Source organism: Drosophila guanche, unplaced genomic scaffold, assembly GCF_900245975.1.
Source record: "Drosophila guanche unplaced genomic scaffold, DGUA_6, whole genome shotgun sequence".
In the NCBI taxonomy this organism is placed as follows: Eukaryota; Metazoa; Arthropoda; class Insecta; order Diptera; family Drosophilidae; genus Drosophila; species Drosophila guanche.
In genome coordinates, this window is record NW_022995755.1 from 3,798,641 (window position 1) to 3,816,087 (window position 17,447).

At 44.0% G+C, this 17,447-nt stretch overlaps 2 protein-coding genes across 2 annotated transcripts; one reads left to right on the forward strand and one right to left on the reverse strand.

The window, feature by feature from the left end:
• Positions 1-2,182: 2,182 nt before the first annotated feature.
• LOC117589785 (nose resistant to fluoxetine protein 6) lies at positions 2,183-4,932 on the reverse strand. Its single transcript, XM_034281983.1, has 9 exons — positions 4,613-4,932; positions 4,181-4,550; positions 4,042-4,115; positions 3,782-3,981; positions 3,607-3,719; positions 3,335-3,551; positions 3,099-3,271; positions 2,587-3,046; positions 2,183-2,518 (listed from the first exon to the last, which is right to left on the reverse strand). The coding sequence occupies exons 1-9, from the start codon at positions 4,896-4,898 to the stop codon at positions 2,201-2,203; spliced, it is 2,211 nt and encodes a 736-aa protein (XP_034137874.1). The 5' UTR covers positions 4,899-4,932; the 3' UTR covers positions 2,183-2,200.
• Positions 4,933-9,260: 4,328 nt separating this feature from the next.
• LOC117589927 (mycosubtilin synthase subunit C) lies at positions 9,261-17,352 on the forward strand. The gene is made up of 7 exons (XM_034282210.1): positions 9,261-9,519; positions 14,144-15,267; positions 15,353-15,520; positions 15,578-16,349; positions 16,422-16,512; positions 16,573-16,748; positions 16,806-17,352. The coding sequence occupies exons 2-7, from the start codon at positions 14,160-14,162 to the stop codon at positions 17,131-17,133; spliced, it is 2,643 nt and encodes an 880-aa protein (XP_034138101.1). The 5' UTR covers positions 9,261-9,519; positions 14,144-14,159; the 3' UTR covers positions 17,134-17,352.
• The last annotated feature ends 95 nt before the right edge of the window (positions 17,353-17,447 follow it).

Consider the following 17,447-nt stretch of genomic DNA (forward strand, 5'->3'; position numbering starts at 1 on the left):
GCCAAAGCACTAAACAGCGGTGAGAGAGGCAGATACAGGGACAGAACCATGGAAACGCGTATGCAAATGCCGGCAGTTTGGCAGGTTTTGGGTTTCTCGATCAAAATATAATGTGAGGTGTGCTTTATAAATACTCCAAATGAACAGCACTTTGATTTGTTTGTATCCAATTTGCTTTTAAATTATTGTTTCATGTCTATGGCAGAGGCACGCACGAGTTCCATTCAATAATAAACAACTCATTCACATTGTTTACGCATGGAAGCAAATGGAAACAACTTGTATATGCATAGGGTTCTTACCTATAAAAAGCCGCAAGATATACTCTGTACAAAGATCGAAGAGAACGTGGCGTAAAACTGTTCTGACTGCCCCGCAAATGCATGCGGCGGCGGCAAGTGCATTAATTTCCGATGTCAAACTTCACGGCAACACTTAACGAAATACTTTTTTATGTTTCGCATGTAATTAAAAGCATTAACGCGACGACGACCACGACAACCAACCGCAGCTACAGCTGACAGTGGCGTTGACATTAATGTCAGCCAGCCCGAGAGTGCAGGCGGCCAGAAATCAGACCCACAAAGACGACACGGAGGGATAGGGATTGTGATTGTGATTGGGATTGACAATGCAGCTGTCACTACCTAGAATATGCCCCTGCAGGCTTCGTCTTTCACTGTACTTTCTATTGGGCCACGACCAAGCCAAGTGATCCAGCCAACCGCTCGCCGGCAAGTTTTCCCAAAGACTAAACAACACAGTTTTCTAGCAAACAATTTTCACACGCCGCGTTTACCGGCAACGGACACAAAAACACAACTGAGCGCGTGTAAGCTTTTGAAAGCTAGGCAGACCGAAGCTTTTCCACTGTGCTTTACCATTAAACATGCACAGTATATCTTTGTATGCAAGTATGTATGTGCATATGTATGTACCGTATGGCTAGAGGCGTTCACGTCACGCGTCACTTTCTTTGGCGCACAAAACGTTCGACTGAGCTTTTGTGAATGAAACTCTAATCAGAAGCAAAACGCTCGTAAATTCGTTTTTGAGTGCGTACAAGTGTGCCGTGGAGGGGGGAGTGAGGTGCCTGGCGCAACTTGAATGAAATGCGCGTAAAAGCTCGTTGCATTGCATTGAGTGGAAATATAGGGTGACGCGACAATGTATTATCAGATTCAATCGTTCGGACTACTGTCTATGTCAAATATTTTATATTCCCTCGAAGTTAAATTGCTTTCACTTTAAATACTCAAAACCAGCATGAAGATTAAGAACCCCCAAACATCTGGCCAAATTTGTTTAACTGGATTATAACAATCACTTCCTTATAAATAATCTGGATCATTAACATTGAGGGGGTAATATACATACATACATATGCATACATATTTACATACATAATTGAACGAGCGTGCATCTGGTCAAATGTGGAATCTCCATCCAAAATTCGTTGCTTTTGTCGCATTACCTGAAATATGGCTTCAAAAACACGCTTTTTATTTTAGATTTTGTACGATTTCTTAAACTTCAATCAACACACGTGTTAATGCTTAACATTACAAAACAGATTTACATTAATTTGGAAAACATTATCGGCCGCTGCAACAAAGTCCTCAGTATTGCATATTGGGGAACTATCTTATCGCAATGAATGCGTAATAATACTTATAGATGGAGTTCCTTAGGCAAGTTCCGCTGCTTATCTGCACAAATTTGGTATTAAATTAGCAATAGAAAGCAATGAAATTTCGGAAATTCCTAGCCTCTAGACGTCTAGAGCACTGCTTGCTAACTTAGCTGATAGCTGACTGATAGCCACTTTTAATTTCTTAATTTCTAAGAAGCAGCTTCAAAGTACACTCAGTACATGTTACGAGTCAACATTTACGATAAGTGGCAAGGAGTCACCTTTTTAAGTCACATGACAAGGAGCATACACATACTCGTACTCGAGTACATCGCTTAGAGCAGCGCCTCAACTTTATTTCTACGTTTCTTTTAGGACCTGTTATTTGCACTACTACAATCAGGCTATGTACAATGAATTGTTGGGAATAACAATTGTCGATTGTAGAATGTGATCGAGCTGAGCATAAAACAGATTAAGCCTCGAATTTGTTTCCACATTTATTTATCTGACTTTACATCTGACTATACTATACTATCTATACTGTTAAATGATTCCTTAATTCTATCAACTTGTGGCATCTACAACTTTCCCATCGTTTGCTTCCAATTCAGTCTTGTACTCCCTTTCCAATGGAGGTGCCGATGCCGATTCACTTCTCTCTTCTGTTGGAATCACTTCTGGAGCTGGAGTCTGCTTCTCAGCATCGTTATCCGACAGATTAACCTTTGGCTCAGTCTCAGCCAGAGGCAGTTTGGGTGTCGGAGGTGCCCTACGATTAGGCAGAATCAGACTCTCCAATCCTCCAAATGGAGCCTCGATTAGAATGTACATAATGTACGCCAGGATCAGAGAGAATCCAAAGTCCTGCCAGAATCGCAGCATCTAAGAAATTGGAGAGATTCGGTAAAAGGGTTAAAGGGTTCCCAGAAAGCACTTAGCTAAGCACTTACCAAATCGTAGTCGGAGAAGTACGTGTTGACCCGAGTTCGTCCTGCATTCAAGTTCTGAATGAGCAAGTGATACATGTAGATGCAGTAGGACAGCTTGGACAGCGGCTGCCACAATGGAGAAGAGAGAAACGAATTGGCCAATCCGCCGTATCCCTGCATGCAGGCAAACACAACCCAGCTCAGGCCCAGGGGCCAAGCAATCCGAGACAGCGACACATAGAACGCTTCACTCAGAATGGAAATAGACTTGGACTTTGCCGGACCATACGGATACATGGCGAAGATGCAGGTAAAGAGTAAGGCCAAGCAGATCAGCCATCCGATCCAGACACTGGGACGACTCAGCTTGATCGACTTTCCCCGGATAGTGTGCAGGTAATACCCGAAGAGGAAGCCGACAAGCCAGCCTGATGTTCGATTGTGCGTTTTTTGGGAGAGTCCCATATCCCCTCCTGATATTCTAAAGAGTGTACGGATTAGATGCTGATTTGATCATGATTTAAAGTACTTACATGGATAAGTCCTTGATCACCATTATGCTGAAAAGGTAAGCAGCTAGCAAAAGGGTCAAAAGCAGGACAAAGGCGGCCCCTTTCGTTCCCCACTTGAAGACAATAATCAGGAGCAGTGGAGCGATGATATATAGCTGCATATCGATGGCCAAGTACCATGTTTGAGCGAGGCACTTTAAACCATGCAAAACGAGCGATTAGTCGATTAAAATATATTTGAATTTGGCTAGACTTACGATCCGATCAGCGGCATAGTTTTGTACATAGAGAAGTGTCCAGTACCAATTTTCATTACAGCTATCATAGTTATCAAAGTTCCATTTGCCAAACAGTGGGCCATCTCCCAGAAGGGGCAGAACTTTTAGATAGACGAGAATGGACACTGCCACAACAGGAGTGAGTCGTAGATAGCGATGAAGATACATCAGCGGAATGTTCAGTTTTCCCTTAGCTCTGCAATGAAAATATGGTTAAGATCCATTTACAAGTAGATGAGTCTCGAACATACTTCTCTATTGAACGCAAGGCGACCATTGAGACGAGCATGCCACTTATGAAGAAAAAAGTATCCACAGCGAAAACTCCCTCATTTATAACCATCATAAAAGGCGACTTGGCCCACTGAAAATTGGTTCAAAAAGTGTTAGGAGCTTGAATAATCTGAGCTATTTAGAAGTGCTTACCTTATACACATCCAGCAAATTGATATTCGGCATTGATATCGAAACGAGGTAATTATGACCGAAACACACCCAGATCAGAGACATGCCACGCAAACCGTGCAGGCAATGGACAACATTCGGATTGGAATTATTTGAAACACGAAAGAGACCACGGGAGTGGTAGCGTGCTGAGAATATCCTCAGAATGGCAGGGAGTTTCTCTGCAATAAAAATATAGAGTATAAAGTGTCCACAATCCACCATTGAACAGAAAGACTTACCTTGATCCTCGCAGAGAAAGTAATCGTAGAGCGTGGCAAGACCAACTGCTGTACCGAACACCGACAAAAGAACACTGAAAAGGGGCAAAGAAATGGCTAAATTTTAATAAAGAAAGGAATTTTTCTGTACTTTACTTACATTGTAAAGATTGTGAGTCCATCGTAGGATTCTCTGTCAGCCGTCTTGCAGGTGCTTTCCTTGACAAAACTGAGCTCTGCGTTCAGATCCACTCCAATGAGCTGATTTAGGAGTCGCAGCAGCAGCGTGTCCATGTTCGCAGCCGAACAGGAGGCGGGAAAGCAGACAGCTGTCTGTATTTTCAACATTTCCATGGGTCCCGCAATTCCCAGCAACTGCTGCAGCGGTAACTGGGCAAGGCAGTACTTTCCGTTAACATTGTAGTTGGAGGTGACGGCCTGCTGGATGTTGATGCACTCGTCGTAGTTCCCTAGATCCTTGAAATGTCCGACCAGAATGCCCGCTGGCACCGATCCCCAAGAGTCAATCACTGTGGAATGAATTTAAGGATTTGTTATTATATATTAAATCGGAGATCAGTCATTAACTCACTTCTGTATGCCCAAAGGCTGCCGGAGACCAAGCCGGCAGTTAGCTGAGCAAACTCCGCATAGCATTGAAGATCCTGCTGCGTAGGCAGGCGTGTTTCTGGCACCACATCAGACAAAGTTATATTCCGATAGAAGCTGAAGAACTCCTCCGACAAGTGACGGATCTTGACCATGCGCTGATATTCCTCCACATTCATTTCCACGCCCTTGTGTAGCTCCACATTCCAGTTGCTGGCCATGACCACGGTCAGGCCCCATAGAAGGAGAATAAATGTAATTCGAACCATGGCTTCCAGCGTTAAAAGGCCGAATAATTGGAGTCCGAACTACCGCGAACCTTTTTATAACCCATCGAAGGGAAATAGGCCGAGATGTCTGGCTGTGGTCGGTGATAAGGATTCCTAATATATGAGTGCTATCGATTGGCCCAGTACAGGCGTTCGAACTACCCACATGACTCTGCAGTCTAACCGAATTTTGAGTATTCCAAATAAGTTCCTATTAATTCAAATCAATTTATGCACATGTAAGGCCGATTGTAATCTTCTCGTCTAGTGTTTTGTTTGAGTTTAAGGCTTGAACTTGAGTATCTTATCGCTAGGCCAATGGTTCCTCGGAAATCCACTCCGGCACTTTCTGGTGTGGATCACAGTCAATGTGAAATTGTATATACATAAATAACAAATAAGTTTAGATTATTGCTTGGGAAATACCCCGGCAACAGCACCTAGAGTCCAAGAGTGCCAATGAGTAAGTTCGAGTCCCCAAAGAAGGAGTAAGCCCCCAAGGCCAACAGGTGGAGAATAAGATACAATCTGTCTCTGTCTTATCTAATAGTTTCATACGACTGGTGTCTAGTGGCTTAGATTTAAATTACTGGTGTTCATAGATTGTTTGCTTCTGGATTTTGTAGACACTACGAGAGATTACTTTGATGCAAAAATGTATTGGATTTTAATTAAGATTTTTGCATTTGCATAGCACCTCATACCACGCCCAACTTTTGATATTTAATTATATATGGTTACATAATCAACTGTCAACTGGTACCCCGCGAATAGTTTATGGGATCATAAATATTTCAATTAAAAGTGCCACCCACCACAGACAGGTGGTATAATTGTGTCTGTCTGGCACTTCCGTAAGATTCTTTTGCTAGCAACTATTCAAGCTGATGTTTGTCTGACGATTGGCTGTGATCTTGATATGCCTGTCTACGCAAAAAGTGTCACTGTCATTGCCATGTCCAACATGACGTATGCGCCATAAGCGAAACTAATCAAACACCAAAAAGGCGAAATCACAGAGCACAACAAAAGCAGCGAAATCGATCGACCAAATATGAAAACAATTAACAATCGAGCGCCGTCGATACGACAAATGCCTCAGCGCCGATCGCCGGCGGCAGCAACAGAAGCAGCAGCTGTTAACAGTAAATCTTCCCGCGTCAACATGTTCAGGGAAATACTCGTCGGGTCGGAAACAAGTTCGGATTGCCCCCCATGCAATACCAGCAGCAGGCACGTGCCTCAGAAATCACATCAAAACAGCAGAAACCGGAGCAGCGGAGGCTGTCAGTTTCGTAGAATTATCCAAACCACTTGGCAGATGCGTCATGCTTTCTCTTTGGGGAAGTCCGGATGTTGGCGACTGAGTAGCCGCTGCTGACGTTGCGCTCTGGAAGCGTGACTTGGGTGTGACAATACAAACTGCAACGAGCTGTACTCTGCTGTGCTGTGGTTAGCCGAGGTGAGATTTCAAGCTTTGCATTAGCATAAACACCTATTTATGTATGTATGTATGTAAAAATGTACCGATCAATACGGGTTAAGTGTGTTGGCGGTTCGAGTTCTTGATTGCTCGAGATTGATTGGGCGCACCCTGCTCTGACAATTAGCTCGTGTCTTTTCAAATCTATTTTATTTCGATGATGTTGATAATGAACCGTTCTTTCAGATCATTTCGACAATAAGCTAAAGAATCCGGCTACAGAAATGCCATAACTTTTTCAGCAGAAATGATTCAGTGATTTAAAAACAAAACAAAAAGCACTTAAAATGTAAACAATGACCCAAATGTCGTGGGGAATCCTTTGCCAAAAGATCCCCTTAAGATGTTATTATGCTTCGCACGATCCTCAATTGCTTTACCAAAAACAATCGACGAAAGGAAGGAAGTCTCTCGCACTCGTACGCGCACGTTTTATGGGCTGCAGGAGAGTCAGTGATTTTTATGGGCAATCAACGACAAACAGAACAAGTATGTATGTTTGAAGTAGTTGAAGTGCCGACAATTATTTTGTTTAATCAGCTTATTATAATGCCTTAATTAACGTATAAATCTACATGCTGTGTCTTAATTATACATTTGCCCACATCACATCACATCATTGTCTACAAAAGCAGTCAATACAACACCGAGAATGATATACAAGCAATAAATTGGTTCAGCTAGTTAAAAGAATATATGTTAATTATTAAATCATTACAGATAACATTTATATTATTTTATTACGTTTTTTATAACAGATTTGCATACAAGACAACTATTATTTTGATATATGTACATATATAGCACATATAATAATCAATATCAATTTAGTTCTTTGGATACATTTGACTTTATAAATTATAATTGATAACTTGGTGGCATTTGCAATTCAACACAGCTGCCACACACTCAATTCAAAGACAATACAAATACTCTATGTACGACGATAATGATGCTGATGATGGCAATCATAAAGTCCAGGTTCCAACGGCCATCGGCTGGCTTGGTTTCTTGCACGAAACACCCAATAATTATTAATCAAATATTAATACAATTGAGGCATTCAATTTAGCTTTTCAATTTCCGTGCAGTTGTCTCCATAACAATTAACCAAAGCTTAGTCTGCAGTTTAACCTTGTACAGTGACAATATTGCGCGCTTTAGAAACATTTAATAATTAGGAGTAGTTACATGACAATTTTGTAGTTACACATTCGAGCACACGCTCCTTTAGCTCGCCCCCCTTCCCTAAACCCGCACACTGCAGACTCACGGCAGAGGCAGAGGCTGCACACTGCGCGAAGCAGAGTGTGAATGAGAGAATGTGCAGGTAAATATAAGCTGCGGGACGGGGTGGGTTTTGCCACTGCACATTAATTTCTTCATTCTGGCTATAATAATGATCCAATCGCATCCCAATTTGGTGATCTGATAGATATGGTCATTCCCTACGGAATCTTCATCTTTTATCTTCAAAATTGTAGGTATGGGAGGTTTTCGCCCTTTTACGGGGGCGGAACGAGGCGTGGCTCATTTTTGAAATACACTTGTAACAGTGTGAGCATACAGAAGTCTGGATGCAAAATTTGGTGGCTCTAGCTTTTATGGTCTCTGAGTACTAGGCGCTCATCAGGACGGACAGACGGACGGACAGACAAACATGGCTCAATCGACTCGTATATTGATGATCAAGAATATATATACTTTATGGGGTCGGAAACGCGTTACATACATTCACTTTGCGCACAAATACAATATACCCTATTTACTCTTCGAGTAGCGGGTATAAAAAATGTTATTCATTTTTTTGCAACTCCTCAGTGTGATGCTTTAACAGCAAAATTTCACACTGCCTCCATAATGGGAATAAGTCATGACTATTGCAATATGTTGGCATTCTAAAAGTGGAATAAACTGACAGTCAAACCCGGTCCCTCTCACATATGTATGAGGAGTGCGGATCTGTCTGACAAGTACAGCATCGGTCTACAAATTGCACAAGACCCAACAGTTCTACGGCGGGTAATTGAAAATCGATTATTGAATGGCGTTTTTTACTTTCGCACGATTTGAAATTCTGAAACAATAAAACAGAATGGTTGGGCTATAAACCGCAGTCTCTCTTGGACAGAGAGCTACGAGACGAGCGGCTCCAGCATGGTCAGTCGTTAATTCGACTGTTTTTTGTTTCATTTTACAACTTACAATTTAGTAAAACACGAAACCTTCACAGTCAAGTTCAAATGCATAATTGAGATGGAAAGGCAGCGATCGGGTTAGAATAGTACAGTATTTGATAACTGTAAGGCTGAAGGACAAATCGCTTTGCAAATGTAGAGAGAGAGAGAGATAAATCACTTTCTAGTTTGCTGATATCAATACCACCAGTAGCACCCTCACCGTGTGTCATATAATTTTTCTTAGGGATTTCCGAGCATGTCTACTAAGCAGAAAAACCTGTGAACCGATCAACCTGTGACTGCTGCCGGGGGCTGGTCCATGTGTTTGTGAGTGCTTTTTTTGCCTGACAATTAGCGTGTGTGCGACGGGGACCGCCAGGAATTCCATTTCCTACGTCACTGAGCTCTGAACTAGCAAAAAAAAACATATCAACATACATATGTGTATGTCTGTGTGTACATTCTGTGTATGCTCAGCCGTGCGGTAATTGCAGCAGCCCCTGTAAGAGCAGGAACTGGTTTATACCGCCATTCTTCATCGAGCGACAACGACGCTCCGCTGCGACTGCGCCGCGCCGCGCAGCACCGCTGGCCGCGACTGAGGTTGAGGCTGCCGCGGCTGGGGCTGGGGCTGCGACTCTGGCTGCGGCTGCGGCTGCGGCTGGGGATCGGATATAAAAGTTAGTTGTGTGCTGGGATTCTGATTAGTCTGCGAGCGCCGTTTACAAGTACATAGTACGAGAATTTTTGGGTGTGCGTTACAAGTTTTTTTGGCTGCCAAGCAAAATCAAAGTGAAACGCAAGTTGAAGTGAAACTCCATTAAACAACCAAACGAAAAACCAGAAAAGGATATTAAACAATAAATAAACGTGCTCAGTGTCAGACGGCAGCAGACAAAGACTTGGAAAGAATAAAATAATAATAATAAATTCAGTGAAAGTAATTTCAACACACACAGTACGTATACGTGATTATTTTCTCAATTTTAAGACTGGAAGACTCTGCATTTATGCTTAGAATATATTCAATTAATACAGAAGTCCCTCGTAGTTGAATTCCCAGTTTGAAATTCTAAGTGAAATTACAAAACTTCATCAGGCAAAAGATATTTATACAAGAAAAAATTCAACAAAAAATGCATTTAGTTAATGGACAAAATAATTGACTGAACAAAACAGTTTTCCCTTTTCTGTAGTCATAAATAACTCATTTAGCTGTAAGTTTATGGAAGTTCTTTACTGTATCAAGGAAGACCTTGCTCGGCTGTTGCCCCTACAAAATTGCATACATTTATATCTCACCATATGAATTTATATTTTCATAAATTTTACTTAACTCCCGCTTACAAAACTTGCTCTGGGTTGGAGAGAGAGAGAGAGAGAGAGAGAGAGAGTGAGTTGCGATAACCCAAAAATATAAACCCAGTTTTTGTTGCTGGCTTCCGTAATTACGGCAAAAAAATCGTCACAACCAAGGAAGTGAATGCACACAGAAAATTAACAATCAATTGGCGGGGTAGTTAGCTTAAAATACAAATACAAAAAAAGCACACACAAAAAGGAAACTTGATTTCTGGGCCGGACGTTCTTTGGGAATGCACTCGTAATGCAAACGACAGCCATCGCTCAAGGCGAGGCAGGGCCATAAAAAGCAATTGCCCAAGGAAAACATTTTATTAACGATGAACTAAACTTGGTCAAAGGCTGCCTGTTGACACATAATATAAGTAAATGCTACTCTTAGTGTTAACTAACTGCTTAGCACCTGCTCTTGGTTAACTAACGACTTGTCTCGTTAGACAAAAAACCATTGTCAAAACGAATGCTAGACGAATGCGTCAAACGTTTGACATTTAATTTGTTGCACTAATTTCCCAGCTACTTATTTGTACTGCTCCTGTATTGATGGTTTTTTAATTGGTTTTGAGTAATGGATAAGACCGAACAGGTATTAATTATGTTAAGTACTTGCTTAGTGAGTGTCGCCTATTCATTACAACCGCTTAAGACCACATCATTTTCATTTGACAGAACAGAAAGGAATGGGTTTTGTGTTCTTTAATGATCCGAGCCTCGCTTCGCTTTGTTTTGCATTGACGCAAGACACGGCAAAATATTTATGCATAGATTCTGGTGTTTGTGTCTGTTCTTGTGTGTGTTTTGGTTTTTTTTTACGTTTTGCGAGCGACTTGTCATCCAATTGACTCACAATCGGAAATACAGCGAGAGCACGGAGGGGGGAGCAACAACAATAACAACAAAACCCCCACACTCACAGACAGTCACTCGGCGGGATTGGGTTCGACCCCAGGCGACCCGTGCAGATGCAGGGGCGCCCTGCCATGGCTTAAATTAGGCGCTTTTTTACTCAATTAAGCAAATCAGTCAAAGCACAAACAAACGCACACACACACAGCAATCAAACAAATACTAATACATAGGTACATGCACATCGGTAACGAAAATAGAGCGTTTCTAATGTGGCATTTGGTTTGTTCGCCTCCCACGACGGTTGTTCGACAGTCGCGAGGCAACAAATTAATTAGCCACACACTTTGGAACAATCGCAAAACGGAAACATTGTTGCCCAAATGCTTACGAGACACTGCTGCTAGATGGATGGATGGTGTGGTGGTTGGATGGTTGGATGGTTGGAAGAGCGACCTTAGGCAGTGTTGTTGATCCACAAAACGGAGGATCTGGCAGTGTACAGGGTGGGGGCAAGCAACACCCTGCCAAAAGGCAGTTAATAATTATGTAAATTACAAATTACATGGCAGCTGATAATTATGAAACGATTTTCCGAAAGCCTCAAACACACAATCTAGCACAAATGCAACCTTGAGCGGAAAATTATAAGCACTGCTCCGGTACATATACTATACATATGTACATACATGCTTACATATGCATATATCTGTATATCTTCTGTTCATTTGTTTGCCAGTTTGTCTTAAATGCTGTTCAATCGAGTCGCTGCTGCTGTTTCGTTTGCTGCTGCTGCTGTAAGCCACCTTTGGTGGTTCTGTTAAGCATTTTATGTTTGATTTTTTTAATGGTTACTGCGGCTATAATAACATTAAATCAGCCGCTTAGATTTCACCTCATCAACGGAGGCAGCGAAGGTGAACAGAAGTCGCTGCTGCTGTCGCTGCGGATGCATTTAGCCGATGATGTGAAATGCAGAGACACGGACGAGCGGGCTTAAGAATACATACGATACGATATGCCCGGGACCACAACAATGGACATTCAGAGTATCTACCCCTTATGCGAGCTGCTGCATTGTATGCAGATAGTACACAGATATATAATCAGGCAGACAACGCAGAGTTATGTATGTTAGTGAACAAACTAATTGGACTCACACGGCGCATACGTAATGCGCGGGCTTGGGAAATGTTCTCTGGGCACTGCTGTTGCCTTCAATTCGTTACGTATACGCTCCGTCAACGGCTGTAAATAACTTGTCTGCCAAAAAATGTATGCCAAACCAGAATCGGAACTCAAACAAACTCTAAAACCAAAACCAGAAGTTTGACCAATAAAAACAAAAACAAAACTGGCCAAGTACAGCTGTAAAATTTCTGTTTTTGATATTGCGCAATTGATCAATAACTTGTTTGGTGCTAAGCAGTCGCAATGGTTACACCGAGCCTACACCCACACCTCCACTTCCACTCTTCCCGCGGAGAAGAGGCGGAACTCAATACATAATTCATAGACAACCCGTCCAAGAAAGCCTCCAATTCGGCTGGCCGCTTCCTGGCCACCTTCGATGACTTTCTGCGCGCCAGTCTTTCCTGCTTCCCCCTCTTAATTCATGCGCGTGTAATGAGTTCTCAAATTCAATTCCGAAATTAAATCAAAGATTAACGTGAGCTAAGGCCAGGGGTACAGCTAATTGTTGTTCTTGAGCCGCTGGACAGTAGCTGGTCTTTCTGTACATTTTGGATTAGAGCGCGTGACATTGGGGCCGAACCGACACAGACACTGCCCCGCCCCACCGACAGCGATACAGTCTCGGCTTCGGACAGCCAGCAATTGTCGGCGCATTGACATTTCAGCTGAGTTTTATGACATGCCAATGGAACTTAAGCAGAAGGTTGGCTATAACAGCTTAAACTATCTTGAGACTTTATTGCCAAACGCTCGGCAAATAGGACAGAGGCGGTTTTGGCGAATTCAAATATTTGTTGCAATTAACGAGCTTACATGTCGCATTCCAAGCGCCTGTTTAGGCATTGAGCCAAATGGCCAATAAAATGCAACTGGAATTATGATAATTGTTTACCAAGTTTAACGTTAAAAGATGATGGTAATAGAGGATGGTAATAGGGAGCATGGTAATCTAAATCTAACTTAAAGTCGATTGAGTTTTCAGAAGGAATCTTTATTGCTACCCCTGGGCAAACAAACTTGTCGCTATTTGCATAGTATTCCATATTCAAATGCATAATCTAACTACAAGATTTGATTAAAACATCCCACGTGTAGGCGCCCACAGAGTCAGTTAAATCAGTGCTGTTTGTGGCTATGCAAATTAATTATTTAATATGCAGCTGAGCTGTGAGAAGAAGGCTCGTCTAGTGGAGAAATTCGTACTGGAACTCGGAAATTAAATATGAAAATTGTTTGTCAATATTAAGTTTAACGTTGCTCAAAGAATGAGAGCAATTCCATATGACGGCTGTAATTTACTTTGCATTTAATTACTAATGCAAATAAATATCCAAGTGAGAAGTGAGCATGTAGCAGCTTTGTTAATGTAATTTCCGTAAGAGTTTTCGAGTTTATAATAATTAAAAAATATGTATGTGCGCTCTAGGAAATGTATTGAGGTCTTTTATTTTCAATGGTTTTAGAATTAACTTGCAAGTGGGACTTTACATCAATAAAATTAATTTAAATCGCTGCCAAAGAGGCGTACTTTTCAATTGATTTATTGTGCAATTTGCCAAGCCAAAAATGATCAATTTGTTTTGAAAAATTCCGTTAAAGAACCAAGTGGAAAATCGAATTCTAAAACGACCCTGTAACAGTTGCCTTGCCCAAACATACACGACCTAGAGTATACCCTACACACGATTAGGAATTTCTTAAGCTTTTTTCGTAGTCCTTGTGTTGCCGCCATAAAATAAATGTAAATATGTATTCGATATAATTATCGATAGGTGGCAGAAACTGCAAGGAGCGGTCAGTGACATCTCTGAGAACCAGAAATAAAAAAGATAAGAAAACAAGTTCTAGTTGGTTTAAGCCACGCTTAAAGTTTAAATTCTAAACAGATACAAAATTAAGAACTAAATTGTTGTAAGCTGTAACTAATAGGATTTTGCAAGCTTTAGCGTTCATTGAATTTGTATGTAAATGTAGATCATTTAGGACATATTCTCTATGAAACTTTTGCATCTAAAACTCGTTTATTCTCGTATTCGTGTGATATAATTATTTGCTGACTTGTGGCCGCAGGCAACCTGTCTTTGGAGCTAGAACGAGCTACCAAATGTGGTAGAATCACCCCATATCAGTCATTACAGCCACTCTATAGTCTCACTCCAATAAACAATGTTTATTCACAGCTAATACAGATCAGACATGGGTTCCCTGCCACAGTTGTCCATCGTGAAGGGTCAGCAGCAGGATTTTGTGCCGAGAGCGCTGCACCGCATCTTTGAGGAGCAGCAGCTGCGGCACGCCGACAAGGTGGCGCTGATCTATCAGCCCGATACCCCCGGCATGGGCAGGGCTCCCAGCCAGAGCAGCTATCGCCAGATGAACGAGCGGGCCAACCGAGCAGCCCGTCTGCTAGTGGCGGAGACCCACGGACGTTTTCTGCAGCCCAACAGCGACGGCGACTTCATTGTGGCCGTGTGCATGCAGCCATCGGAGGAGCTGATCACCACGCTGCTGGCTATTTGGAAGGCGGGTGGCGCCTATCTGCCCATCGATCCCAGCTTCCCGGCCAACCGCATTCACCACATCCTGCTGGAGGCTCGTCCCACGCTGGTGGTCCGAGACGATGATGTTGACGCTGGCCGCTTCCAGGGCACACCCTCGCTGTCCGTGACGGAGCTCTATGCCAAGTCGCTGCCACTGAGCGGTGCCAATCTGCTCTCGGAGGAAATGCTGCGCGGTGGCAACGACCACATCGCCATTGTGCTCTACACCTCGGGGAGCACTGGCGTGCCCAAGGGCGTGCGCTTGCCACATGAGAACATCCTGAACCGCCTGCAGTGGCAGTGGGCAACCTTTCCCTACACGGCCAGCGAGGTGGTCAGCGTGTTCAAGACAGCTCTCACCTTTGTGGATTCCATTGCCGAACTCTGGGGTCCGCTGATGTGTGGACTGGCCATTCTGGTTGTGCCCAAGGCCGTTACCAAGGACCCGCAACGGCTGGTGGCTCTGCTGGAGCGGTACAAGATCAGACGTCTGGTGCTGGTGCCCACGCTGCTGCGATCGCTGCTCATGTACCTGAAGATGGAGGGCGGTGGGGCAGCCCAGAAACTGCTCTACAACCTCCAGATTTGGGTGTGCTCCGGCGAGCCACTGTCCGTGGCGTTGGCCAGCAGCTTCTTTGACTACTTCGACGAGGGTGTGCATCGGCTGTACAACTTTTACGGCTCCACCGAGGTCATGGGCGACGTGACCTACTTCACCTGCGAAAGCAAGAAGCAGCTGAGCCTCTACGATAATGTGCCCATTGGTAAGGGAATACACAGAGCACCCGCCAGTCCCCTTTGCTCACTCTCACTCTCACACTCGATCTCGATCTCTTCTCGTTGCTGCAGGCATTCCCGTGTGCAATACGGTCATCTATCTGCTGGACGCCGACTACAGGCCCGTCAAGAATGGAGAGATTGGTGAAATATTCGCTTCGGGATTAAACCTCGCCGCTGGTTATGTGAACGGTCGCGATCCAGAGCGGTTTCTGGAGAACCCACTGGCTGTGGAGAAGAGTAAGCTCCCATTTTATCTATCCTGTGTTCTAGTCTAAGCTTTTTTTTCCCAACCAGAATATGCTCGCCTCTATCGCACCGGCGACTATGGAGCTCTGAAGAATGGCAGCATTATGTACGAGGGTCGCACGGACTCGCAGGTCAAGATTCGCGGGCATCGCGTGGACCTCTCAGAGGTGGAGAAGAATGTGGCCGAGCTGCCACTGGTGGAGAAGGCGATTGTCCTGTGCTATCATGCCGGGCATGTGGATCAGGCCATTCTGGCCTTTGTCAAGCTGCGCGACGATGCGCCGCTCGTAACGGAGCTCCAGCTGGAGGCACGCCTCAAGGACAAGTTGGCCGACTACATGACACCACAGGTGGTCATCATGGACCATGTGCCGCTGCTGGTGAACGGCAAGGTCGATCGCCAGGCACTGCTCAAGTCCTACGAGACAGCCAACAACAATGAGGGCGACTCCAGCATTGTGCTCGACTTTGATTACAGCCAAGTACCGGAGGAACTCAAGCTGACGGCACGCGATCTCTTCGAGACGGTGGGCGGAGTGATTGGCCGCTCGACGCGTGCCACTTTGGCGCCACAAAGCAACTTCTACGAGCTGGGCGGCAACTCCTTGAACTCCATCTTCACCGTGACATTGCTGCGAGAGAAGGGCTACAACATTGGCATATCCGAGTTCATAGCGGCCAAGAATCTGGGCGAGGTCATTGAGAAAATGGCAGCCAACCACGATTCAGTGCAGCTCGAAGAGGAATCTCTTAATGCTTGTCCGCATTTGAAAATGGAAGCTGTGGCCCTGCGCCTGGACCACCGTCAGGAGGTGATCGAGTGAGTAAACACAGACCTAGCGATGTGCTATAAATACCAAACTGACATTCACAATTTTCCATTCGTTTCCAGCATCATTGTGGCCAGTTTCTACAACAAGGCAGACTTGGAGCAGTGGCTGAAGCCTGGCGTATTGCGCAGCGATTACAGTGACATTCTCAACGTAAGTGACAGCCAAAAAACTTGGCAGGGTGTAAGCTAATTCCAGAGATTTTCTGTACAGGATATCTGGAACGAGTTGGTGGAGCGTGACCTGAGCTTTGTCGTGTACGATCGCAACACAGAACGCATCATTGGTACCGCCTTGAACTTTGATGCCCGCAATGAGCCCGAAGTGGACATCAAGTCAAAGCTGCTCACTGTGTTTGAGTTCCTGGAGTTCTGTGAGGGTCCCATACGGTGAGTTAGATTGAAGATAAATCAAAGAATAAATGTTAATTTGGTTCGTGCTTGCAGCGATAACTATTTGCCAAAGGGCCTCAACCAAATCCTGCACTCATTCATGATGGGTACGGCCGAGAAGCTGAATCCGCGCGAGAACATTGCCTGCATGCACTTCATGGAGCACGAGGTGCTGCGAGTGGCACGGGAGAAGCAATTCGCGGGCATCTTCACCACCAACACCAGCCCACTGACCCAACAGCTGGCCGATGTGTATCACTACAAGACGCTCCTCAATTACCAGGTCAATGAGTATGTGCATTCCGATGGCAGCCGACCCTTTGGGGATGCGCCCGACGATCAGCGCGCCATTGTCCACTGGAAGGTGGTGGGTAGCAAGTAGCAAACCATGCAAAGGGACATGGAACCTGAACCAGAAACAGATCTGCAGCGAATTTAACCCGCAACACGTATTATATATTCCTAGCCTAGGTTACCCTCTAGTATTAGCTATAGAAATACTGCAGCATAGTATAACGTCGAATGAAGTTCATAAGTTTGTGTTGACTAGTTGTAAGCATCCGATATCGGGACAATTAAACAAATATAAAACGCTAAATGAGGTTCATTATTATTCCATTTGTATCGGTGAGTTTAAATTGTTTAGCCATTCTCGATGATTCTCCCTGGCAGCATTCGGTTGTGCATCTCGTGTCG

Bases quoted from the DNA above. Each gene is read 5' to 3' on its own strand.
- LOC117589785 (XM_034281983.1), bottom strand. From the start codon at position 4,898: ATGGTTCGAATTACATTTATTCTCCTTCTATGGGGCCTGACCGTGGTC. The intron at 4,551-4,612 runs GTGAGTTAATGA...TTCATTCCACAG, and splicing joins CAGCCTTTGGGCATACAGAA to TGATTGACTCTTGGGGATCG. The intron at 3,720-3,781 runs GTAAGCACTTCT...ACCAATTTTCAG, and splicing joins ATTTGCTGGATGTGTATAAG to TGGGCCAAGTCGCCTTTTAT.
- LOC117589927 (XM_034282210.1), top strand. From the start codon at position 14,160: ATGGGTTCCCTGCCACAGTTGTCCATCGTGAAGGGTCAGCAGCAGGAT. The intron at 15,268-15,352 runs GTAAGGGAATAC...TCGTTGCTGCAG, and splicing joins CTACGATAATGTGCCCATTG to GCATTCCCGTGTGCAATACG. The intron at 16,513-16,572 runs GTAAGTGACAGC...TTTTCTGTACAG, and splicing joins ATTACAGTGACATTCTCAAC to GATATCTGGAACGAGTTGGT.